This window comes from Strigops habroptila, chromosome 10 (genome assembly GCF_004027225.2).
Source record: "Strigops habroptila isolate Jane chromosome 10, bStrHab1.2.pri, whole genome shotgun sequence".
In the NCBI taxonomy this organism is placed as follows: domain Eukaryota; kingdom Metazoa; phylum Chordata; class Aves; order Psittaciformes; family Psittacidae; genus Strigops; species Strigops habroptila.
The window spans coordinates 23,331,164-23,358,208 of NC_046359.1; the positions used below are offsets into that span (position 1 = coordinate 23,331,164).

Here is a 27,045-nt window from a genome sequence, read left to right on the forward strand (position 1 = left end):
TACCCTCACTCATTCCTATATCATACTGTTCTTTCTCTTCCTTTTGAAGTTGACACAGGGAAAGATGATAATGTAACCTAATTTACTCATGCCTGTGTAAAGAGCCATTGCAATGCATGGGCACTAATTAAGTTTAGCTGAGAGCTCCAGTGTCTCAGCAAGAGGTTGACCCAAGATGACTGAAAAAGAGTATTACATTGGAAGTGAGCATCATACAGTATTGCTAACCAGAATATTCTTTACCTGACTATTCCAGTGTGGCAAAGCACTTCCTGGCCTTTCCAAGCAAGAAGACTGCTGTGGAACCGTTGGTACTTCCTGGGGTTTTAACAAATGCCAGAAATGTCCTAAGAAGCCATGTAAGTGGTATTTTGTTGTTATTCTCTGGATCAGTTTGTGACTTTTTGTTCCCTCAAGAAGTATTTTTCCTTTTTCAGGGGAGTAGGAGAAGGCACATAGTAAAAAGAATATGCTATGGTTTGATCAGGGGCAAGCTGTAGAAAGCTGGAATTCTCCTGCATGCCAGCAGAGTTACAATATGAAGGCATTCAGTGCAGCCAGCAAAGTTCACGTCATTGGGATTTTTTTCCCTTCCTTCTCATTTAAGTCAGCGATGCACTGTTGCGGTTTCTCAGTGCAGAAAGGATAATGACATTGAATCATCCTGCCTTTTCCAGCTGGATTTATTTTTTTTTTAAGTTTGCACAGAAATGTTAAATTATGGAGGCGCCAGTTACTGCTTGGAGAGAATGCAGTGACCTCTTGGGACTGCAGATGAACTTTCAAGTTTGGAGCCAAAGTTTTCCAGGCTCTAAATTGTCAGTTGCACTTTTTTTGCTCTGTTTTTGAAATATCTTCCTCAACAATTAGGCAATGACAAAGACTTTCTGCACAATTTTGTTATGATTTGACATTATATTATAATGAGAGAAATTTCAAATTATTTACATGATAGGTGAAGCTAGTCTCTTAAACTTGGTGAATCACATTACTATTGCACAGGAATAGTAATACTTCTCTGTCACGTTGTATTTTCATCACTAAATGAAAGATGAGAAAAGATAATGTAATCTCAGTTTTGCAGATGTAGTTGACTTGCATTTAGCAGGCAAAAAATAGTGCAGGGAGTCTCAGTCCTCTTACCTAGGTCTTCTAGGCCCCTGTTACTCGTACAGATAGCAATGCTAGAAAGGTGTTCAGCATTTGATTTATTTATTTATTTATTTTTAAGCATATTTTTGTCCATAAGTCTTAATGTGGATGTAAATACAATTCTAGCAGAAAACCTGCTGTTACTCCTACTTCTGACTGTTTCTTCTGTGGGAGATTGATATAAATTTGTGCTGACTCAGTCTGGTCTGCTAGTTTATGAAGCATTTCAATTTCATGTTTTGGAGTATGGTTATCTTCTGATGCACTTCTGAAACAAAGCCTCCTTGGGGTCTTTCAGGGCCGTAGTTAATAAAACACTTGGGTATGTAAATTTTTATTCCTGTAACATAAATATAGTTTCTGGCAGACATGCATTCTGTATTGGTGTATGAATTGTGAAATATGTACTAATTTTATAGCTTTCTCCAAAGGTGTAGCAATCTTAGTACAAATGAAAGTCTTGTTCGTCAGAAGCATGTGGGCATGCTGAATGTTGCTTAGTGGATGTAGGTGTGCCATGAGAAAAAGGATGAGAGCCTGAGATGTGCTTCAGCCAAAAACTGGTTAGAACTACTAACGCAAATTTCTGGTGTCTGGTTCAAAAGGAAGCCCATTTGCTAGTTCTTCATAGCTCAGGTAAAATACTAGTTATCTCAGCCTGGAATCCGCAATGGACATGTTGGTCAGGCAGCTGCTTAATGCCAGCATGCTTGGCATGATGTTAAGACCAAGTAAACGGGGAAACACTGGGACAAACCATGTCTGAAATTCTGGTCCCCAGATGCTTTCTAGGCAGGTCCGGAGAAGTGCCTGAACTCACCCTAAGGCCTCTCCTGAAAGGAATTCATTCCACCATGCTTTTTTCCAAGCACTGAGTAAGAATAATTTTTTTTTGAAATGCTAATGGGATGAGCACTGTCCTTTGATGATAAAAGCTTAATGACTAGCACACTTACTCAAGATGGGACAATTCAGAGTGTTCCTTTATCTGCCAGAAGAATTTCTAATCTGCATTTTATACCTATGAGGAGATGTAGAAACCTTAAAATGTAGAAACAATTCTTGGAACAGGACTGGACAGTCTCTTTCCCAGTGTCCTTAATTACTTATGGTATGAGTCATGCTTGCTCCTGCTTTCTGGCTCAATCTGGAATTGTTTTTTTGAATGTAGCTGTACAAATTCAAGAGGAGACAGAGAATGTTGCCACTTGGAATAATCCTGTCTTTGTGATTAAAACATTCCTGGAAAGTAAGGGTTTGTTTCTCCTAGATGTAATAGGATACATCTCTCATCTTTCTAGGTGGGAGCTCTCACTGTAGTGTTTTAAGAAGGGAGGAGGAGATGGTGCACTGTCTGTTTTCTCCAGATTAAAATACACTCTCATCTACCACTACATTATATCAAGAGTATGATTTGGTAGGTGTGTGTTTCAAGAATATTCACTGAAACTGTCAGGAAGCTTTGATAGATGTATATATATTCTCTCAGTCTAGATTTGATTTAGCAATTAGTTGAGCATGATGCTGTTCAATCATGCCAGGACTTATGGCAATTTTGCATGGATGCAAATGGTGAATTTTCAGAATTCTAAGAACTTAAGGTGGTAAATTCAGAGTCTTGCAGGAGTTCAAGTGGTCTTGCAACATCTTACAGTTTTATAGATGTTCAGTTTGAATTTACGCACACAACTGGAGCTTTCAAGTCTATTTAGGATCTGGGCCTAAGTATCCTTTGGGCATTGGTGTCAAATTTAGCCTCATATCAGTCTCAAAGTGTTATGCTTCTGTAGAGCAAGCAATCTCCAAAGATAAGTGTAAATTTATTACTAGATTTAATCAAAGTGTGGAGTGGTGCTTAAGGATTTCTATTTCATCAAGGTTTTGAGTTTTCTTTTTGCTTGTTGTTTTTACAGTAATAAGAATGTTTCAGTGGTAAAAAGAGTATGCATATATTTATATATAGATTTATATATATTTTATACATATATATGTATGTTATTGGATTGAAAAACTTGGGAATCAAGTAAATTATTAGTAAGTTATCAGTTAAGTGATGTTCATGGTAGTGCATCAGCAGGCAATGTTAGTCCCACAATAGTCCCGTGTAATTTTGACCTGTTCTGATACTTCACTAAATTGGTATTACCATCTTTATGGTAGAGTTTTTGGAAGCAAACAAGCTTCCTTTTGCTTTTATGGTTTTATGCTTCATAAGCTTTGTTCAAGATTGACCTGTTTTTATAATAATACGTAATCAGGTTGCATTTAATATGATCCTCTGCAAAACCCACTTCAGCAAAATATTTGTGCGTATAATTCAGTCTCATTAGCTGGCACTTTTCTTCTCTCCTCAGTCAGCTACTTAACAATGTACATATGTTTGTGTGTGTCTTGTTCACATGGACTTAAATAGCACTTTGTCACTTTGTAAAGATGTACTTGCATATTTTGGGTAATAGACACTGCTCAGTCAGGGCTTCTGTGTTCTTGCAAAGTCAAGTGTCTTGGCGTGGGACGGCTCCCATGTCTGTAAGTTTATGGATTATTCAGTATTACTGAAAACCAAAAAACAACATTTTGGAACAGATCTTCATTTTTGAGGGCTTCTACAGAAGGTGACTTTTAAGACAAAGTGCATTTCTGTGTTACATTGGGAATGTTATGATTGTTCAGGCTTCTTGCTAACAGTTAATAATTACAAACAGGTTGTGTAAGTGAGTAAAGGGTAAGTAATGTAGGACTCTATCCAGCTTCCACATGGATCCACTAGCCATCACTGAACAAGCTCCTTCGTCTGCTGTGACCTGCTTATGTTGCTGCTCTTTGTAGAAGGAATTAAACAGCTGCTAGTAAGCCACTGTTTCCTGTTCAGTGTGGGAGTAGGAGGATGAGGAGGGAGGGAGAAGCTAAAAGGAGAGGTTAAAATCTCTGACCTCACTCCGCCACTGCACTTTCTAGAGCAGCTGAGTCACCCTGGAAGGGAAAATGCATTGCAGCACTGGAAGGGGCCTGGCATAGCTTACGGGCTAGTCTCCATTCACAACTGGAAGAGCTCTGCGCTCTCTCTCTCTTCCTCTGCCAGGCTGTACTGCAGGGTACCATTCCCATCCACAAAAAGTTAGAGCTCTCCTAACTTTTTCTCCTAATTAGTTTTAGCGTGAATTGAGTCAGATCTGTAATGGCAAATATAGGTAAGTTAGGACATAAGCAGTGCAATTATGAATCTGACTCTGCCAACATGAGTATTAGGAGTTTCATTGACATTTTTGAGGACCAGGAATAGGCTAATGCATTGCGCTTTTGAAAATCTCACCTTAAATTTCAACTTATTTTAATATTAACCCTGTGAAAAGATTGGAGCTACCTTAAAAATACATGTGTAGTTGCCACTTTGTGGTGATGAAATTTTGAAATTTAAATTTGTATTAAAATGATTGTAGTCAAAGTAAAGATGGAGAAGTGTGTGCTCAGAGCACTGTTGCTGTATTTTGACCCTTCCTTTTTTTGTGTTTAATCATTTTATCACTTTAAGCAATCTCTAAAGAGAATCTTAATGTTCTAATTAAGCAATTATTTTAAATAATTCACATCAATATGAATTAAAACTATCTCACTCCAAAACCTGCTACTCAAGATCATCACTTAAATTTTTCCAAAGAACAGGAAAAGCTTTATAACTAATGAGAATAATTTTTTTTTTCTTTCTACCTTTATATTCAACCAGTTACCAGTTTTAAAATAAGCAATTTGGGTATTATATGTGAAGTGGAGCCAATTATATATATTATATACCTAACTCAGCTGTTCTGTCTTATTTGAAGGTTTATATAAAGTAAAGATGGAAAGTAATGTGTTTGATTTTTTGGGGGTGGTTTTTTTTATTTTGTTTTGCCTGCTGAATATTTAGAACACTTAGAGCACTTTTAAAGGAAAACAAAAGATCTGACCAAATATAAGGTATCTCTGTTGCACATTCAAATTATGAAAAACTCTCTTGACTCTTATTAAAGGCACTTGTGTGATCCTAGTGCCAAAAGTTTAGTCCAATATGTTTAATAAAGTACTTGGCTTTGCCAAGAGGTTAGTTTTCAGTGCATAACCATACAAAGAAGTTATTGCTCTCATTTATGATAACAGTTAAAGAATCAATAAACAGTTTTCTGTAGTCTCAAAAGCGACCTTAAGTGAAAGAAAGAAACAATAAATAAAAATAAAAAATTAGTTAACTAAACACATTCTATTTTGGCAATATGGAATTCAGTCTCTGTTTTGCGTGTTGTGATGCCCTTGACAGTTTATACAGATCAGCCCATAAGTGACTGTCTTCTAAAATTCAGCAACTTTGTTACGTAAATCACAAATGTGCCTTTTTATTTTTTGCCTTTATTTTATTTAAACCTATTTTCTCTGTATTTCAAATATTTTTTAAGTCAGTGTGGCAGGAGAAGGAGTACCCAGCAATTTTTCTTAACATTGAAGATACTTCCACTTTCTAAAGCTGCTTTCAGTTTTGAAGCCATTGAGTTTCCATCACAGATTTTCAACTGTATCTTTTCCCAAAATTATACTTGTAGCTGGCTTGGGAAAGTAATTATTTGGATATTTGAGAACAACTAGGATGAAGGATAATGTCCTGACTTCAAAGATTTCTTTTTCTGGGAAAAACACAAATTTCACCAAATAAATGAAGACTTAGGTGATATACATGTGGAAAGAGATGGAAATAAGGTTACCTGTGCAAACTTTTAATTTTTATTTCTTGACCTTTTATGCTTAACCATACGTCATAAAAACTTAAAATGATTTTTGGTTTTGGTTTGTTGGGGGTTGGGGTTTTTTTTCTACATAATAATTTGGCTGTCAGGTTTTTAACTGTTGTAAATTTTTTCTTCAGCTTACCATGGATACAGCCCTATGATGGAATGCCCACAAGGCTACAAGAGGATCAATGCTACATTTTGTCAAGGTAACATAGTGCCTACAATTAACTGTGTTTAGTTTGAGTTTCAGTTTTCAGTGACATATGCTTTGATATTTATGACTTAGATGAATTAATCCAGTCCATTGATTTGCATTTTGGGAAAAAAATGTTGAGGCTACTTTTAATTCTTTCCAAATATTGGCAACTCCATAGAGTGGGGTTTTTTTGCTCCGGGGCAAAAAACTTTTAAAACCTTTACATATACTTTCATTTTCTTTGATGTATAAACATGACTTCATATAGATTCATTTACTTTGTTTTTCAATAGAAATACATTGTTCTGTCAGTTCTTTTGCTAAACAGTGAACCTGCAGACTTACTCAGTTAAGTCAGATGAAACTAGCAATAGAGGACAATTTTATAATCATGAAAGTATAGAGTAATCAGAGAATGATTCTTTTGGACATAAGAGGTTAGACACAACAGTACTGAAAGAAGCCAGATGATGTCACTGGCAAATGGAAATGAAAAACCATGCATACCTGGCTGCCATGTAAAGCAGTGACCCCCGTGCTTCAAGAGGGTGCATAGTGCAGGTGAGAATGTATGGAGTGTCCTGGTTTTGGCTGGGATAGAGTTAATTATCTTTCTTAGTAGCTGGTACCCTGTGTTTTGGCTCTGGTCTGAGAATAATGTTGGTAACACACCAATGTTTTACTTGTTGCTAAGTAGTGCTTACTCCTAAGTCAAGCACTTTTTAGTTTCCCATGCTCTGCCACTGCAGAGTAAGGAGGTGCACAAGAAGCCGAGAGGGAGCACAGCCAGGACACCTGACCTGAACTGGCCATACCATAGAATGTCATGCTCAGCATGTGAACTGAGGGGAGTTGGCTGGGAGCCACCGATCACTGCTTGGGGAGAGGCTGGCTGGGCATCGGTCAGTGGTTGGTGAGCAATTGTATTGTGCATCACTTGTGTTTCTTGGGGTTTATTCCTCTCTCTTTTTTTATCTATAATAATAATAATAGTATTTTACTTCAACTATTAAACTGTTCCTGTCTCATCCCATGGGTTTTACCTTTTTCCAGTTCTCTTTCCCATCCCATGAGGGGGTGGGAGGGGAAGGGAGTGAGTGGCTGTGTGCACTTAGTTGCTGGCTGGGGTTAAACCATGACACAAGTTAGACACTGCATAAGTTGTATTACTCAAAGATTATGCCCTATATATCCTGGCTGTAAGCATAGAAGTTATCAAAACATACAAGGTTATGGATCTGCATGGTCTTGCAGCTACACAGAAAGACTTGGGGCGTTTAGATTCTCCTGGCCAACAGCATCTTTATCTGACAAAGCTGAACAGATATCTGTAGACTTATGCTCATTCTTTCTGTGTATCTTGGAGCATTGAACAGATGTGCCAAATGAGGATGTTGGAAAAAGCCTAGGTTGCTTGTTCAACTTGTTTGGCACAGCTCAAGTAAACAAGAGAAAGGAGTTCTGAGAAGATGTGAGCAATCATGCAGTGATGATTCTGGAGAGAGACTTAGGAAAGAAGGGAAGAATGAGTTCAAGTGAGGCTGACACTGACCTGTGGTTTGTAAGTTGTTGTTGACACTGCAAGGGTAAAAGATTTCAGCAAATAGTGATGGTGGAGAGAAGGAATAATTGTTGTTAAAGGATATACGTGGGCACTTTGGAGATAGAGTTAATTTTATGTAACTGAAAACTTCCAGTTAGCACATCAATGGAGTGTGCAGCAGCCAGCCATGTAAAGAAATTACTTTGTCAACCAAAAGAATACAGTTTGTAGAGCACTAAATGCAAACATCACACTGCTTCCACTGCTGAGGGAGATGTGCGCTACTATCTGAAGGAATAGCCACTTGAGCCTATCTGCTGCTCAGTTCTTTACCTAGTTGGTGGTTTCCCTGCTTGCAGGGGAGGGGCATTTGGAGGGTTGTGGGAGAAAACCGGTTGGGTTAAAACAGCAAAAAAACTAAATGGAGCTGAGCTGCAAACTGCATCTCAAGGGCTTGTTCCCTGGTCTGCAGTGAAAGACTGTAGAGTCCCCTTAATAATTTGTAGATAGCTATACTACAAGAAATATGAGGCTTTAAATAGTTTTATTACTGCTATCATTATCCCAGAAGAGAGAGCTCTGTAGATTAAATATAACTTGTAATTAATACATGCAAATTTATAACTTAGATTTTAATCAGACAATGGAGTAGGATTATCCAACCAGGAAGTAGACTGTTGATGAATTGAGATTGGGGACAATAGCTTAACTTTCTGGAGAGGACAGAGGTGATGACTGTTCCAGGCTCCTCTTATTGTCTTATTGAGGCTTGGGTAGCTTCTCTGTAATTTAGTCACCAACACACCCCAAAAAAGAGGTACAAATAAGGAAGGAACTGGGAGAAGAAATACCCGTGGAACAAAGCCAGGATGAAATTTAGTCCTGCTGAAGTAAGTAACAAGATTATCATTTTCTTTGAGGGTCAGGATTTTGACCTCTGCTTGAACAGCCATCAGGAAAGCTAGCTTTATTTGTGCAAGCTGCTGGCAGGGTGCGCTTCAGTCCTGAAATGGTCATTTGCATGTGCTTCTCAGTGGGTCGGTGAAAAGTGTGTTGTTTGTGTTTATCTGAAGCAGCCATGCTTTTCTAGAAGAGAAGAGGACAGAGCTAAGAAAAAAAACATCTGTCTATATCTCAAACATGGAGCAAAGCAACAGCAATAGCAGTGAAGAGAAGACTGTTTAAGCTGCTGGCTGGAGAGGATTCATATTCTTGTAATAATCCTTACAATTAAATTGGAAAGGAGTGGCACAGCATGTCCATATGCAAGTATACATTTTAATTAGATTACTCCTTGCTGAAAGGGTGTGCATGCTGTGTCCATGCTCAGAAAGGGTCAGCATTGCCAGACCAAATAGTAATGGGGATACATTTCTGAATCCATGCCTGCAGCTGAAAGAGATTGCTATTTTCACCTAGATACTGTCCAACTTTCATTGCCTTTGAAAACTCAGGCCTAAAAGCCTAATTAACCTTTTGTTCTACATTGTTTCTACAGTCAAAAGCCTCCTTAGTTTACAAAGCCTATGTAATATTAGTGTGATTAATAAATAGATCCTGTTTTTTTCCCTTTCAAGTGAGTGAACTAATGTAATGAAACATTCTTCTCTCTAATGTGTGTGTAGGACAACAAAGAACCATCTGTGGGTATGCTAATTTGAACAGTTTAGTGTAATTGCTATCAAGAAAGCTCCTGCTGCTGCCCCCAACCCCCCCCCCCCCGGTAATTATCTTTTCAATGGGGTGATTTATTACATGTATGCACATGAATCCCCTAAGGCTGTCATTAAAACCAAAACACAGCTTATCAGAGCTGCAACTTTTTTGTCAGAATCCACATGCAATGGCTCTCTGTTTAGAATTATACTTACTGTTTCCTTCTGCTAATGGTTTTCTTGGAAAACTGAAACAGAATGAAGAAAACAGCTGGTGAAAAGGTTGGGTTTGTTTTTCAGGAAACTAACATATTGCCAATAGAGCACTTTAAAAATCTTATCTTGAAGAACTGGAAAAATACCTGAACACTTGTTTTTCAGTGAAGTAAAAAGTTGTGCATAGAAGTTCTTGAAAAGTCCCCATATGCTTAAAATTAAATGTATATGAGCATGCAGAAACTAGTATTTGTATGTTGATGGATCAAATTCTGTAACCATGTGGTCTAGGGATTTTGAGCTTTTCTCCCTTGGCTTCATCGTGATTTAAAATAAATTTTGAAGGTGTATTCTGCCATCCTACATTTGTCCCTAAAATACTGTAATAAATTTTTCTCTGCATGTTTGTATTTTATTACTTTTAAGTAATAGAAGAGCTTTGCTTCATGAGAAATGCTATTTAATGTTACTTAGCTACTAAGTTAATGACCTTCTTTCAAAGTTCTTTTATGATGGTCATACTGAGAAATAAATGTATCTCCAGAAACTGGGCTGGGTTGCTGTTTGGACATTGATTATGTGTTTGAAAAGTGTGGCTCTGCAAACTTGTGTTCCAGTAAATTCCACGCAGAAGCACAAAATGAGTTGGATTGATTTCTCCTGCTGCTACTCTGTTAGCTCACAGGAATCAGTGGGTCATTTCTTAGAATAAGCAGCATTTTTTTCTGTAATTTCAAAAAAATATATATTACAATCGTTGCATTAGCAACAAAACCATGTTGGTTTTTTTTATCCTTTATTGTTGTCACTAATCAGGTTATTATTAAAACAATCAACTATAATGGAGGCAGTAAAATCTGGAGATTATATTTTTCTTAGAACTAAGGACATTAATAGTGGTTAACAATATAGCTATAGCAGAAACAGTTGGAACAGTATTTTCAGTTGTGTTAATAAGTACAGTTGTAATTGATTTTCATAGAATAAAAAATGATACTGAGCCAATTTGGAAGGCATTCAGTTAGATGGCACTCCCAGTGAAGCCTAGCTTATACCTTACCAGAATGAGTCAAATTTTCACAAATGACACAAATGATACATTCCAGTCTTCATTTGCAACATGAGATATTTTACATATTAAAGCACTTAATGCATGAAAACATCTGTCAAGGCAGATTTTACTAAATAACATTTAATGACTGACCACTGGGTCATTTCTAATGAAGTTGTTGCCCAGTACTTTGGCAAATTCTAATTAGTACGTAATTGATCTAGAAGGCTGCCTTTGCTTAAATACAACAACGTGCGGGTCTCTTGAAAGGCAAGTTGCTTGTTTTGCATCAAAAGGAGATAAATATTTTCCTTTCAGTTTCATAATATAGTTATTTAAGCAAAGTCAGTCAGTTTCTGAAAAGCATAGAAATCTGATTTCAGAGCTATGTGCAGAAATGCCCATTCAGAAATTTACTTTTCCATGGAGCTTAGGCCTGGAATCAGCTTTGGGCTCTTGAGGTTGCTGATGTCCTCTGGCACCAGGCACTTGGGACAGAGGGGATAAGAAGGGCCGCAGTACTTTCTATCTACAACCTTGTTCTGAATATTTCAGTGCAGCTATGAGGGCTGTGGTGGTCTGACTAGGCATTCTGCTTCTACAGGTTCCCTTTCTTGGTCCAGTTTTCATAAGAACCTTCTGGGTATCATGACTGTCCTAGGTGGAGGCTGTTGCATATTTAGTTTTTATGCATTGTCATATGTTGTTTTAAAAATTGTGAAATTATAAGTTGTTTTCTTCTGTTTATGCATGTAATGTGACTTTAAAAATCTGAATTTTTCATTGTCTTTTGAGACAGATTTATTCATGTAATCAAAAAATCACCTACCAAATGTGTAAAGTAGAAAATGCATTGTATACAAAGGAGATATAGTATTTCAAAAGAGGGATTATTTTAATTAATGCTAAATCACTCCTTAGTTTTCTTCAGCGTTCTTTATGAAAATTTTATATGTCTTTTCATTAAGTCAACATAATACAGTAAAAAAAACCAAACCCTGATCCAGTTTGGATAGTTGACACTATCATTTCAAAGTTATCAGTGCTCCTGAAAATAAATTTGACTGTATTCTTTACATGAATGGTTGCAATTCTTTCAAAAAACAAATTAAAGACTATTTTTGTTTACATTTGCATTGTTCAAATTTCCTGTAGTGACTGCTGACTTTTTTTGAACTCATAGACTCTTTTTTCTTGAGCAAAAATGTTTTCCTTAAAATTAATAGCTAGGTTTAAATAGCATACAGTCAGAAGATTGTGGCTTTGACCAAAACACATTAATAGAATTGTGGTTTTAAGATAAATGTTTAAATGTGGTTAAATGCTCTAAGCTGTGATGATTTGATGAGCATAAATTCCATGTGTAGCGCATGGAGATGAAAGAATTAATATTATAGGAATGTTTCAAATTCCAGTGTGTCTGTGACCAAATATGGACCTTACTTGCTATCTGAAAAGGGTAGAGAGTGGAGTCGCTCCATGTCTCCAAATGAGCTACAAGGTTGAAGGCAGAGAAGACAGCTTTACACCACCTTAGTATTTCCTGTGATTCTGCGTTAGGCCAGCTGGGACTGGGTGGTCTGAAGAGCTGTTATAATGGTTAGCAGAGCCAAAACACAGTGAACTTCTCTTCCTAAATATTCTTCCAGCTGGAGGCTGCCAAAGGGAAACACTACAGAGCTGATATTCTAACCATCAGCTTTTGTAGGCTGGTCTATAGCAGAACAGCTCTCTGCTGATCACCTAGTCCTTCTGCACTACTTCTCTTGTCTATAGCGGGCATCAACCTCTGCAGGTTGTGTTGGCATGTTAATGTGTATAAGACCACTAGGCTGTGAAGCATTTTCATATTTGCTTGCTGAGGAATCTAGTAAAGTATTTCAGAAAATGGGCTAATTAAAGGACATTACAGTAGCTTTATGATGCACCCAGTAAATCACTTGGCATGTTTTACTGTAACCAAGCAAAGCATATTCTTTCAGCAGTGACAGGTACAGATCTTGTTATAAGTAGGAGCAGGAATTTTTCCTAGGATTGGATGTTTACACTTTAAATGGTTTGTTATCCATGGAGAAAGGATACTCAGGCTAAATTATGGTGTCATTAATCCTGGAATAAAGCTGAAATGATTCACTTCCTGAACGTGATTGAATTAGGCCATTTCTCAAGGAAAGTTAGGAGAACATTGCATGTGGATTTCCAGTAAAGAACCAAAGTAGTGTTGAACTGCAGCTGACACTGCCCCAAAGACTGCTTTAATCTACCTTAAAAGCCACTGTAGAATTGATGAATGCAGGCAGAACACTGGAAGATACTACCTTCTGCAGCATGTCTTCCCCTCTAGCACAGAGTTCTTCCACGCATCTCATCATACAGTGGAGAGAAGAGATTATACTACCTTGAATCCTTTTGTACACAAATACTGGTACCTTAGCTGGAGGGAAACCTTCCATTGGGTGTATAAATGCTTTGTCACTTAAATTTAAGTACCTTAGAACAGAATTAGATCCCACATCTAACTTTTCCGCTTTTAAAATTTTGATTCATATATTTCTAAGTCACCGCAATTCCCTAGTGTGCAATGCGTGTAAGAGCTAAACAAGTAAATCAATGCTTGAGTAAAAGAGCCCAACCCTCATAATAGAGACATTGAAAAGCCACTGGGGTTTTGAATCTTTAAGCGAGGAAGAACTCTTTATAGAAAAGTAACAAGTAAGTGTTAAGGTTTTTTCCAAAGTTTTCTGGTTTTTGATTTCTTCTGGACTATTCAGTCCTTCCCTAAATCACAGTTATTAGAAGAAAATAGCTTTTTGTATTAGCTGTTGCCTGCACTTAGACTTAATGAAATTTAATTTAGTATTGTGATATTTAGCCCATGCAATTACAAATATGTATGTGTGTGTGGTCATGAGTAAAATCTGAGGCCAGTTCTTCGTCTGATTCTGTTAAATATTTGTGGAACAAAATTCTGGTAAAGTACTTTTAAAACACACTTGTGTTTTGGGGTATTTCAGATGTGAAACCTTGAAGATTGCCTTGCCCTGGACACAAATCTGCATAAAATTTCTTTGTGAACGTTCTTAGATAGCAAGGAGGAAAAGCCATGAGTAAAGTAAATTTTCATTTTGATATCTGGGTTATCCATTCATTTCCATATTCTATCTACTAATTAAAGTATGTAAAGTTCTTTGAAGATGAAGTTGGTTTTGGACTTAGTAAAACTACATATAATTATCATGGTTTATAACAAGTTCAATGTTAGCATGTGCTTTCTTGTTTAAATGTATACCATCTTACAGTGTTCCCATCTTCCTCCTTTGCTTCGGTTTTAAAGGAGTTTTGTTTAAGTCATGAAGATTACTTCATTCATAGTCACACTCTTCACATGAGCAGACAAGTATTCAGCTAGGAAACGGTTGTTTTAGTTTATTTTCTTTCCCCAGGAAATTCAGTGGCAGTGAGTCATTAACACATTGCGTTTTTTGTGAGCAGGTTACCCTGACACTCAGTAGACCTATAAAATGTGGGAAGGTATCAAACTAACTGTTGTTAAGAGAGCCTGGTTTAAGTTCTCCTTAGTGGGGAAGATTAGCAGCGATTTGGTTACAGTGTCTGGGTTGTTCAAAGCAGAGAGTGCTGCGTGGCTCTGGAGCTGACCTCACTATAGATTAAGCTGTGTGCTTAGAAGAGGGTATAGGAGGAGCTGAGACACAGCAGTCTCATCCGTACAGTACTGCAGCACCACTGTCAAGACCCTGGTTATGGCAAAGCTGCTGTGCATTTGGATGAACTTGTGAGAATGGAGTCACCAACAGGGCCTCTAGGATGGCATGTGGCTTCCACTGCCATCTCAACAGATCCAAAGCAAGAGTAAAGCTTTCATTTCTTGTCAAACTTTCATAGAGACGAACTACCAAATCTAGGAGCGCATTGTGTCAAGGACCAGTTCTTTGTATTAGGCATGTATAATACTAAGGCAACAGCAAAGTATCAGGCCGTCAGTCAGTGCAGAATGACAATGCTGCTTTCATGCCAGTGGGGTTACACCAGTTTATTACCATTGAGAAGGGTCAAGACATTCACATTATCAAGCACCTATTAAAAAAACCTATTAAAAAAGTCAATGCTTTGTTTGCAAGTTCTTTATAAATCATAAATAACAGCCCCTACTGTGTTTGCTGAGGAGCCATGCAAGGTGCTGTGTGGAAAAGCTCCTTGCTTAACTGTTGGGGTTTTGGTTTTTTTACCCTGTATCACATACGCAGAGGCATTTTACTAATGAAAGTTCATTACTCAGTTTTCCTTGAAAACTGAAAATTAATATTTAGTTGATTTTCTTTAGAAAGCTTTACTTACATTTGTATGGTTTTATAGTACTGCTACATAGCCCCTTAAAATATTTTCTCGTGTAGGTGAATGTGTTTGATCAAATCACTGCGCAAGCGTGTTTTCAGTTTGTACTTCTGCGCAACAAAAGACAGACAACTTTATTTGGACAACTTTAAAGTAGCTTTTTCTTTAGATTGTACAATGGAGCAAATGAATTCTTATCGCTATATTAATTTAAAACTGAAATATTTTTTATGTCCATAGACAAGAAAAAGAGGGCTAAAAAGAAAAAAGAAAGTCTGTTAATTTTGAATCAGATTTCCAGCTGCCTGAGCAAGTTGATTCCAGTGCCAGCTGTGCAGGCTGGCAGGTGGTAGGAAACATTTTGGGTAGGTGGTCTTTTACCACAGTCTAAAATAAAGTGAAGTAGATAGTAAATCTGGAAGGGGTTTTGTTTTTAAACCAAAGTTGTTAAATAAACACTATTCTTACATGTATGTATGTTTCTTTTGAAAATTTGAAGTTTTGTGGTGGGTTTTTTTGGGGGGGGGGGTTGGTTTTTTTGTTTGTTTTTTTTTCTGTTTGGTTGTTTGTTGGAGTTTTTTTGTTTTGGGGTTTTTTTGGGGTTTTTTTTTGGGGGGGGGGCTATATTTAACTTGTGGCTTTTTTCTGTTTAATCCCTAGACAGGCTTGTGTAATTCAGCATACAGCATCAGTTTAGTAATTGTATGAGCTCACTGAGAAGACATGACTTGGAAAAGAGGCATTAAAAATAATAAGCTATGCCGAGGCATCAGAACGTTCACAATAAAGTTAACTTTAAAAATTGGATAAATCTAGCAAGAGGAATATCTGTATCAGGAATTCTAGGCAGAATATTCATCGATATTTACATCCATATAAGGTGGTACTTAAATGTAGCAGTGCCCATGTTAACTAGCAATAGCAGAGTACATGTGAATGGGGTATTATATTTTTAAATACTAGATGTACCAGAGCAGTTCGTCTGGGAAGAGATTTAATACATTGGCAATAATGACAGCATCTGTGAATGTTTCCTGCAGAATAGTTGAATCGTTTGGAAAGAAAGATGACTGTGTACTGGAGAATTATAGGAAGAGCCCTTTACCTGTAAATTAGCCGCTTAAGTAAATAATGCCATGAAATCTTCACTATTAGTAGGCAAAACTCTAAAACAGGTTTCTCCCAGTAGCACCAGATGTATCCAATACATTCATATGCAAGTATTTCCCAGCAGTAACATAAAGTTCAGATCTGTAAAATGTGCGTAATTTCTATTTAGATACTTAAATTCAATTTACTTTAAAATTCACAATTACGATTTATCTGTATAAAGACTTAAATATAATCTATGCTGAAAAAAAAATATAAAATCCATGTAGCACAGTTTTGCTACTAGATATTCAAGATCACTCAGATAGCCGAAGTCTGTAACCCGTAACTAGAATTCTTTTAAGTGCAAAGCCAGATTCCCCTTCTGTACAACAGGGGTTCTTTTTCCTTCATTTTACTGTAAATGTAGATATATTCAGTTCAGTAGCTAAGTCAAAGTTGAAAAACCACTTGAGATACCATTTTTATCATCTACAACATACATAGTTCTACAAACTTAAAAGGTATGGTTTGTTTAAGAAGTATGGATAATACTAGTGTTGTGAATAAAATGATTCGAATTCAAGTTAGAAAGCAGGTTTCATGTGGTTTTTTCCTCTTATCCACCTGCGTGTGCAAGATTTTATTTTTTTTTACATGCCTATAATTTGAGTATTCAAATAATAAAATTTATCCATATATAGATTTTTTTAATATTCCTTAAAATGAAGCTTGATGCAAACAATGAGTAAATGAAAAATGCATCATTAATCATTTTAAACATTGAAAGTATAAATGCGCTTCTATTAAGCTATATAATATAGAATGGTAGAGTTATCCTCCTAGATAGGAATGAAGAGTGCCAAATTCTTCATAATGATGACATATAAGCAAATAGCAATGTAATGGTAAACAAACAAGAGACTTGGTCTTTCCTTGAAAGTAAGACCTATAAAATCAAAGTCAAACTAATATTATTTGAAATAAGTTGTCTTTTTCAGTGATTTAAAATTTAAATTTTAATTTCATTAGACAAAGCATTTCTGCTAATTCTACATGGATCTATATTCCAGAGAAAGTGGTAAGAAAAAGTGGTATGTTATGTATGTCCTCTGGGATATTCCATTTTTTTTCTGGTAGTATAGGTTAATTTTCCTATTAAAAAAAAAAAAAAAAAAAGGTATACTTAGAATTTGTAAAGGGAAAAAGTTGTTTTTAAAATGTCTGGCTATTTCAATGCAGAAAGCAAGCAATTATTTTCACTATACGTACCAATGTCAACACCAATAAGTAACTAATACTAAACAACAAAAAGCAAAAGTCAGGTAAGAATATAAAGCACAGACGCTGTTAAAAATATATATCTTAATATTCATTTTTTTATATCATTCTTCCATCTCTTAATTTGTCCGATGTTTTTCTTCTTCTTCCTCTTCCAAAATTTGTATGTGCTTTTTGCACATATGTGTGTATGTAATTTGTGTGTATTTGTGTTGTGAATATTCACTTTGAAGTGAACCCCAATACCGAGATTTTTCTTGTATTCAGTGTAAAGCATGCTGGCTCTTCCGCTGTCTTGTTTCCGATGACAGAGTCAGTACTTCATCAAAGCAAGTAGAATTCTTCCACGGTTTAGCATCTGAGGACTGATCTGACAACCCAAATTTCCAACAGGTAGAAAATTCAGTAATGGATTATTGGGTATTCCAGTATTTGCTTTGTTATTAGCTTCTAGGTATTTTGTAGTCTTCTCTTCCATTGCGTTCCTTGTCATGCCTAACGTTTGAAAACAGAGCTAGCAGTATGTCCTTTCCTCCTGACAGCTTTACAACAGTATCAGCATGTTTCTATTCAGGGATGTTTCAGTAATGTTTTTAGTTTGCTAGCTGCTAAGATTTAAGTTCATTCCTCATAATAGTCACAAAAGATAATGGTATTGAAACAGAGACGATATTCCTTTTGGGATCAGTTGGCACTCTGTAGGTGCCTTCAATCATATTTCGAGATTTCAGGGCAAAAGGAAGAACCTAGTCAGACTAAGGAGCTGATGAAACTAAATATTTTTTGAGTGCATCAGAACAAGTCTCACTTACTAAATATTCTGTATTAGTGCAATCCTTAAATAAGGTACTCCTGTGCTTATATGGGACATCTTCCTGCTCAATGATTAGATGGGTCAAAAGGTAGACTGCTGTAGGAGACTATTTCAGCAGGGTTTTGTGCTTTTTTTCCATGTACCATTCTCCTTTTTAGATAGTCCACTCCCTCTGAGGTCAGAAAGTCTTGTAGTCTGGGAATTTCACTTGAAAATTCCTTTGAGGCAGAGTTGATCCTTTGTAATTCATGTGGTTTCCATCACATTTCATACGAAGTTCTAGGATATAAATTATCACTCTTTGTCACGTGTGGCTAAGTGCATAGACGTGAAGTTGATCCAGGTGGTGTCAAGATACTAGATTAGGTATAGCATTGGAAGAGCTGAGGCATAAGCTCGACACTGAATATTTGGAAAAAAATCACAACTGCTGGAGTCTGCTGTACTGTGAACTTAAGTTGTGCACTCCTGTGTGGTGGGACAGGTAGTCACACTTGTGGAGAAAAATGAAGAACGTGGTCAGAAAATGAAAGACTCTTTCTGTAGGTTTCCAAAAGCAAACTCCAGCACATCTGTTATATTTTACATATTCAGCTTCTTACCATGGTTGATTGATAGTGTTGAATCAGGCAGCAACATACAATGAGGTCAAATAAAATGGTGAAGGTTTTACAGGTTTTATAAAAACTAAGAGAAAGGTAATAGATATTATGTATTTTAGATAAAATGATTGCTGACACCTGATCTCCAAGGAGCTAGCTGGAGTATCTGACTTCCACTTGTAGCTTGTTTACCTAGCAAGGTAGACATTTTTTCCTAGCTTAGGGTTAGGGAGGGAAAGTCTTACATAGAAATAATGCACAGAAATGCTGAAGTATGTTTATTTCAATGTGCAGACTCTGTTTTTCTGGAAGAGGAGACATGACAATTTATGACAGAGACAATTATAGGTTGGGGTATTTTTTTTTTTTTTTTTTTTTTAATTGTTTAGAGAGGTCCTATTCTAAGAGTAAGTGAATTATAGGTACAACCCCAAGCATGATAAAGGCCTAAGGCCCAGTGCTTGGAGCATGGGAGAATAAATCAGTGAGACCCTGAAAGGGACACTGATGCAGGTAGCCTAGGAACAGTAAACTTTGTCAAAGCAGTTCTTAATTATTACAAAGCTGAGTTTCCACGGATGCAATTCTCTTCACCCCATGTGTGTTCTGTGCTTCCTGAAATATATTCTTGGTATTTAGATGGTAAGCTCTTTAGGCTAGAGATGGTACTTTTGCATTGTGCTTCTTCCGGCACAATGAACCTTCAGGCTCTACCAAATACAAATACCAAAAAAACCCCAAGCCTGAATTAAGTGTACTGTTTAAACTGCGTAAAATATACTACATCGCCTAAAATTTTGTCTCTGTTGAATGTTCTTGTGAGTTGTGTTTGACTATGCAAGCAATCATCTAGTCAGGAAAAGAGGGGTTGATAAGCCAGTCAAAGTGTATTTGGTTTTTAATTCAGACTGCTTGAGAATGATGTATTAATGTAATTGTTGTTCTGTTATGTTCTCAGCAGTGTTTTAAAAGGTTGTAAATCAAATGTTGTCAGTATGGGAAAAAGTCTTGATTGGAGTGCTAATTTGTAACAGTTCTGCACATATTTTTAAAAAAGATAACTTCTAAAGAAAGGAGAATATTAATGCATGTTTCACTATCTGATTATTTTCAATTTTCCCACAGATATCAATGAGTGTCAGTTACAGGGAGTTTGCCCTAATGGTGAGTGCTTAAATACCATGGGCAGCTACAGATGTACCTGCAAAATGGGATTCGTGCCAGATCCTACCCTCTCCAGGTGCATACGTAAGTAATAGTGCTAATCAAAGTACTAAAATAGATATTTAGTTGCACGTTAGATGAGGATTTATTTGATTGGACCCAATTCTTCTAAGCTGTCTCTGTCTTTCTTGCTGTTCCTGCCTCATCTTATCAGCATATTCAGTTTATTAAGTCAGACTTCATGCTCTTGCCTCTTTTCTGTCTCTTTGTCCTGGAAGCCTTGGTCTCCTCCAGTGGCTATCCAGGATCCTTGCCATCTTCTGATTTTCTTGTCACAAAACCTTCAAGACCACATTCAGCCTCCTCATACACTCAGTCTTTCTCACCAGCTTGGATTTTCCTTCCCATGATTTTTTTTTTCCCACTCTCCTAGTTCCCTGGCCAAAATCATCTTTGTGTCCTGCCCTCTCCTCTTCCACCTCTGCAGCTTTGACCTGGGTTGTTTCCATTACTAAACATTTAGTGCAGGATGATCTTTGGCACATTTTCTTTCCGATTAAGAAGGACTAAAAATTAAGAAAGAATGTGGAGAAAGAAAAAGTTGTGAACAGCATGAGTGCAGATAATTTCCTCTGTTAATCAGCTTTTACTTGGTTTGAGATCAATTACCTCAGCAAGAAGAAAAGAAGGCATCAAGAACAACTAATTTCTCGCTTTTAAAGGGGTTTTTTTTGAAAAATATTTACAAGTGAAAAATACCTCATTTCCTAAGCTCCTTGTCTATTTTATAAAATATAGTCTAGAGCTGTAGGTGAATTTTTTAATTTTTTCAGCATGATTTGTCTTTCGCTACGAATTAATGACACTCAATTACTGAGAATGTTTTTCAGTATTTTGAAGAATTTTTTAGGACTTATCAGTTTAGCACCAGAAAAAAGGAGTTGGGTTTCATTTTTGATTTTACATGTCATTGAAAATCAGATAGTCTTCATATATTTTTGAATTAAGCGAACATACTACCCAGAACTGTGAACTGTATGTTAAAGTGAATGCATAAATTAGAAAGCTGGATTGATCTTAGCTTCCCGTTACCTCATACTAGTCATAGCTTACGGTCTTTGGCTCTTCCACATTAAAACTAAGCATAACAAAATGTAAATATATAATTGTCTTTTTTATAATGTGTCATGTATGAATCTTAATCCTTTTGCAGTCTTATTTATGTAGCCTACTTAAAGCTGAACATTCCAGTGGCTACATAGCTTGACACAACTGTATATTGCCAGTGACTGACCTTAGCCTTTAGCAGTTGGACTTGCGTACAAGTGAGAGCACTGATTCTGACCCTTTGTGGCAGCCTGGCAACGGCTGGTTTGGAAAATGTTTTGGGTTTTGGTTTTGGGAGTTGGGCTTTTTTATTCTTTAAAATACTTCTTGGTCTAGGATGTTGTTTGATGCAAAGTAAGAATCACGGCTTGAGATAGGTGTTCAAAATAAAACTTCTGTAGATGGTAATATTAATCCATGTAACTGGTGTTGGAAATCTAGTGGTGTTTCTCTGCTTTGCTGTTCATATGAACAGTGCCATCCTCTCTTCCACTTTCATTGCAGCTGATAATCCTGTAGTTGCTGAAGAGAAAGGACCCTGCTACCGGTTTGTTAGTGCAGGAAAGCAATGCATGCATCCTCTTTCTGTTCAGCTCAGCAAGCAGCTTTGCTGTTGCAGTGTTGGCAAAGCCTGGGGCCCGAACTGTGAGCAGTGTCCACTTCCAGGAACAGGTAAGAACTGACCATTAAAAATACAAACTCTTGCCCCCAGTCTATGTTTGTTATGCATGTTTAAAAAAAGAAAAAACTAAAACCCCAGGAATTGTTTTGAAACAAGAAGTGTCCATCAGTAAATTATGAAAGTTCTTTACATGATAGTAGAATCACCCCATGTATAGTAGTTTTGTTCAGAGGGATTTGATATTAAAACAAAAGAATTATCTTTGATATGTTGAGGTAGAATTCCGGATTAATGACGCTTGCATCTCAGAATATGTCCTTGAACTTTGATTCTCCATCACATGAAGATAAATTTATTGTACATTATATTCTGACTACAGATAAAGGCAAATTAACCCAAAATCTAATTAATATTCTTCAGTTGTTAAAGACACCAGTAAAAGGATGACAGCTTTTGAGAATTAGGTCACAGAAAGACATGTGTTGTAGTTTACATTACAGTTAGTGGGATATGTATGGCAACATCACTGCTTTCTAACTTTCCTTCATACCTTTACCATCCGCTTTGAGGAATGTGCCAAGTATGGTTTCTTTACAAGAAACAAAGTTAAACATTTCATGCCACCTTTCACTTAATCAATTGCTTACTTGATACATAAATCTCATTTGTATTATTAGTTCTCACTTGGTGTCTTGCTGGTTTTTAAATAAGTAAGGACTTGGAAAATACCCTCTTGTTTGGTCACCGCACTAACTTAGGCTGCTCTTAGATTACAATACCGCATATATTATACATACTGATTTCTGTTTTCAAGTACCTTCTGTTGCCTGATTTTGCTTAAAATTTAAATGACCAAGGTTGGAGTCTTTAGTCAAATCAGTTTGTCCAAATGTATGGTCAAATTCTTCTTTTTTTAAAGCATCATAGATTTATGTAATATACATGATGTCCAGCCTGTTCAGTGTTTTAGCATAGGTATTTGTAATGGTAATCCACTGCTCTTTCTGAAGTCACAGCAGATGTCACTCCTGTGGTACAGGCCATGCATCTCTGTGGACTATTTCATAAAGATTCAGATTTTCAAAACCAGCTGTCTGCTTTGGGAAATCACAGCTAGCATCAGAGACATGATGAGAGCAGCAGATTCCTTACATCTGTAAGTTGGGCTTACAGAAGTGGAAGTGGCAAATATTTTTGAGCATTGATTTTTAAAGCCACTGTTTCCTGCATGACTAAAGTCCAGTTCACTTTCAGATAAATAACATTTCTATGGCCTTTTCCTGGAGTAAAAATATGTTTTCCTCAAATGACTCGCAATTTAAGTGCAGATGTTTTACATTTAAGAGAATATTGCATGAGATTTTATGCCCAGTTTTGTGTATGCTGGAGCAGAAAATAGGTATTTTCATTGACTGCTCTCTAGTCATTAAAAAATACGTAATTGAATATTATGTGGAATTGGTTATTTTAATGTTTTCAGTTAATGAAAAGATGTAAGAGAAAATCTGTGAGTAGAAAATTCTGATGACCTGGGTGGGAAACACTTTTCCCATTTCATGACAACTTTCATGATTTAAAAACATGTTCCTTTCTGTAACAGGTTAAATTCGTAATCTTTCAGAGTATTCTATGAAAATTGTGTGAAAGTGGAATACTCCAGAATGGGGTAAAGTATTTACTGCAGCATCCCATGTTAATTTAGGAGTCATTGAATTAAAAAGTCATGATCTCACTCCAATAGCTATTAAAATACTTGTACAAAGTAAACTGGCTCGAAAAGAGAGACTGAGAGAGGCCAGGTTTGTATACTCAGGTGTCAACAGCACTTATCAGAGAACATGACCTGAAACAAGATTTCGTACATCCTGAGTATGCATCGGAAGGGACAGGCATCAAATTTTCTCCTGCTTTGACCAGAATTCCCGTCTTCAGTTGGGCGTTTTTGTGGCAAGTTTTAACACTAGCACTTCCCAGCAAAAAGTGTTCCAGTATTCTGAATTCACTCAATCAGTTTGACCCTTCATCTTTTCTATTACTAGGACACCATCAGAACACAGTATGAAATTAATGCACACTGAAATTTAATGTATAATTTATTGATTTCATCTGTGGCACACCTCTAGCTAGTATTTTGTGGTTTTATTTTAAATGCTAATTTGTTTTAAAACCCTCATGTTCAAAGCAGAATTTGTGAACTTACCAATGCCCCACTGCGCACATCTCTTTAAGAAGGTGTAAGATACCGCATTAGGCAGGTGGGAGACTAAATCTTTGGTGTTTCATCCCAACATAGCTTTACCTAGAGCAATGAGGACAATGAAGCACTGCCCCTTCAAGACTCCTGAAGGTCTCCCTGTCCCTGACAGAAGCATAGCTGTTATTTTTGGTGGGGAGGAAGGCTGGCCTGTATGTCTCTTTGATTCTAGTCTTCCACTAGGACTGCAAAACCTGATGCTCATGTAGAGCAGTTGCAGAGATCAGAGCAGGTGTTGCTGCCTGACTTTCAATAACTTTTTCTGTAGCAGGTTTATAAATGAGATTATTTCCCCTCTCTTACAGTGGTAATTTGGTTTTTTATGATTCCCATTTTGTTTTTTATCCAGCCCACTGAAGTCAGTGGAAAGACTTACTCAATTCAGTGGAATTTGAATCAGGGCTGGTATGAGGTCTCTGATGTAGTCAAATGGGATCCTGTGAATGAATGTTATTCCTGGTTGATATTCTTCTGCTCCTCTAGTACAAGGGTGGTGAGCTTTTTTCCTTTGGTTTCTGCAAAAAAAGAATGAGAGAATTAGTGATCTTCATTACTTATGCAATGTAGGTGATTATGAAAATTTGCATATTTAAACTCATACTCAGAAAGGATATGCAGTTTGAAGAGGATTAATACCAAAAAATTATCTTGATATAATGACAGATTAAACATAACTGAAGACGGTAAACTGGAGTATAAACCTCCTGGGAATAACAGCCAGAACATGCTTTTGGGAGAATGCTCCATCAATTTAGCATGCAATGCGTAGCTTGTCTTTAAGTAGGTTTTGTAAAAATGTATATACAATATGAAATTAAATTTATTAGTGGTAGTCATTATATTTTCCACTATGTCAACATATTGCACTTTTAGACTCCTAAAAGGAATATTTTCCCATCCCAAATCTAGCTGCTTTTAAGGAAATCTGCCCTGGTGGAATGGGTTATACGGTTTCTGGCCCTCACAGAAACAAGCTATATCATCACCCTGCAGTTAGAGTACAGCCACCTGTCATTGGCAAGACCCCGATTACTCAACCTGTTGCTAAAGGTACTTCTCCTCCACCTCTCCCAGCAAAGGAAGAGCCAGTGGAGGCACTGACCTTCTCACAGAAAAGTGAGACTGAGATGGCTGTGCAAGAAGGTGAGAGTGGAAAAATTTAGTCTTTCTATATTTCTGTGCATGTGTCTTCAATGGTATGTTTCTTTGCGGAATGTACAGTGCGGGAGAGAGAGGTGTCACTTCTCTCGCAGAGTGCTTCATGTCACGCAGTGTATTGTGTTACGTGTTTACTTCTGAAATTTTATATAGAGCTCCTACCAGATGCTGAGAACACCATGAAGAGAGAGAGAGAGAGACTGCTTTTATCTCACTATTTCTTTTAGGATTTAGTGCTATTTAGGGTGGCAGAGGCTAAGGGGTTTCTATCATCTTCCATCTATACAATCCTGTATTAGCACCACCTGATGTTGGCGTGCATCCCTTTCCTGTGCTCTGCGTTCACCCCTGCAGCTTTGTGCTCCCTTGGCATGACCATGCTGGATCAGCCCCTTTCTGCTGGGCCACTGAATTATTAGTTGACTCCTCTAAGATATTTTTCTCAGGCTTCATTTTCTGCAAGCAGCTGAAATTGTCCTGACTCTAAAACAAGTGCAGAAGCAAAGAAATACAGAAAGCAGCATTATTATGCAAACTTGGCATATATTATGCAAACTGTAGACAAGCAGCAGTACATTGCTGAAGAACCCTCTCACAATACTATGTATTTAATAGGTGTAGCAATTACGTATCTGTATATCAGACCATTCTTAGAAAGAGTTTCAATCAGCTGACTTTGCAAAATTCTGTGCAACACAGGTTACTTTCCAGTTAAAATTACTGCTCTGGTTTTACTTTCAAGAAAGCGGAGTTAAACTGAATCTGGAAAGGAAAATAAGCCATTCAAATATACTTACAGACTGTGCTGGATTATAAAATCTCAGATAAACTTCTAAACTTTTCTGTGTTACAAAGTGGTGCAACATTTGCCTAAAATATTACTTTGGTAATGAGAAAGATTGCCACATTCTAGTAAATCTTAAAACAAAGAATGTGGAAAAAAAAAGGAATATTGTTGTTTTAAATTAATAACTTTAAAAAACATGTTTACTCCAAGTCAGTAAAGACACATCTTTTAATTTTATATTTCTTTTTTTGATATATTTGCATTTGGAATTTTTGACATTTTATTAGAAGTTCTCCCAGTTCTGATAATCAGCCTGCCCGCAAGTACTGAAGAAACTAGAGCAAGAAAAGTGATTTATTTATTTATTTATTTATTTATGAAATCAATCCTATGGAAAATGTTGATTATGAGAAGAAAAATATTCTTTCATTTTTTCAATTTTTTACAGAAGAATATAGATTTTCATCAGTAAGAGGGAAGTTCAAAGAAGGCAAACTGCAATGGAAAATATAAACTTCTATGAAATTTCTACTTTTCTTTCCCAGAAAAGAGTCACTTTTGGGGGGTGGGGGGGAGGGGAATCAAAAAACAAACCACTTTTGCTTGCTTAAAGAAAAGGCAAATTTCAAAACTTGATTTTTAGGCTTTTTACAACAAATTCTTGCAAATTTGTTAATGGTTAGTTATATATCATTATTATATTAATTTACCTTTAAAATAATTACAGATATTGATATTCCTTGGAAGGAATTTAAAAAGTTTAATCAGTGAGTGAATAACCTGTGAGTTTCTTGGGTTGTTTCTAAGGAAACAATTAAACAATTGGGAAACCTGTAAGGCAGCTGAATATTGAGTCATTATAAGCATCGGTCTGTGAATAGAATCTTACTCTGGCTTCAGCTTAGTTTTTACACTTGCTGCTTCTTCAACTTTACACTATTTTGGAATGAGATTAGAGCCTAAAGTTTTTCTGCAATGGCAACAACCACTTTTGAATGCGTTTGTCATTTTAAATATAATGTGTAAGTAGAGGTTATGTGAAGGCTGATTAATTTTCTTTTTTCTTTCTGGTTTTAGTGGGAACTGCAGCCCCTGATCAGGTAAAATATGATGTGATTTATCTAAGAATTAGAATGTAGACCATGTGTACAAGATGTGATACAGTAACTCTGAAAAGGATTTAGGATTTATGAGGAACAACTCACTGTGGACTTACAGTGCAAACCCTGAGGCAAAAAGAG

At 36.6% G+C, this 27,045-nt stretch overlaps 1 protein-coding gene across 7 annotated transcripts in view; it reads left to right on the top strand.

Moving 5' to 3' along the window:
- Nucleotides 1-27,045, top strand: part of LTBP1 (latent transforming growth factor beta binding protein 1) — a 193,926-nt gene that overhangs the window by 100,218 nt on the left and 66,663 nt on the right. For 5 of the 7 annotated variants that reach the window (XM_030499517.1, XM_030499515.1, XM_030499516.1 and 2 more), the window contains 6 exons: nucleotides 257-359; nucleotides 6,047-6,118; nucleotides 19,838-19,960; nucleotides 21,488-21,655; nucleotides 24,769-25,002; nucleotides 26,882-26,904. In XM_030499517.1, coding sequence (XP_030355377.1) covers nucleotides 257-359; nucleotides 6,047-6,118; nucleotides 19,838-19,960; nucleotides 21,488-21,655; nucleotides 24,769-25,002; nucleotides 26,882-26,904 — 723 coding nt within the window. The remainder of the gene's footprint in view (nucleotides 1-256; nucleotides 360-6,046; nucleotides 6,119-19,837; nucleotides 19,961-21,487; nucleotides 21,656-24,768; nucleotides 25,003-26,881; nucleotides 26,905-27,045) is intronic. The other 2 variants (XM_030499518.1, XM_030499520.1) reach the window with 1 other exon arrangement.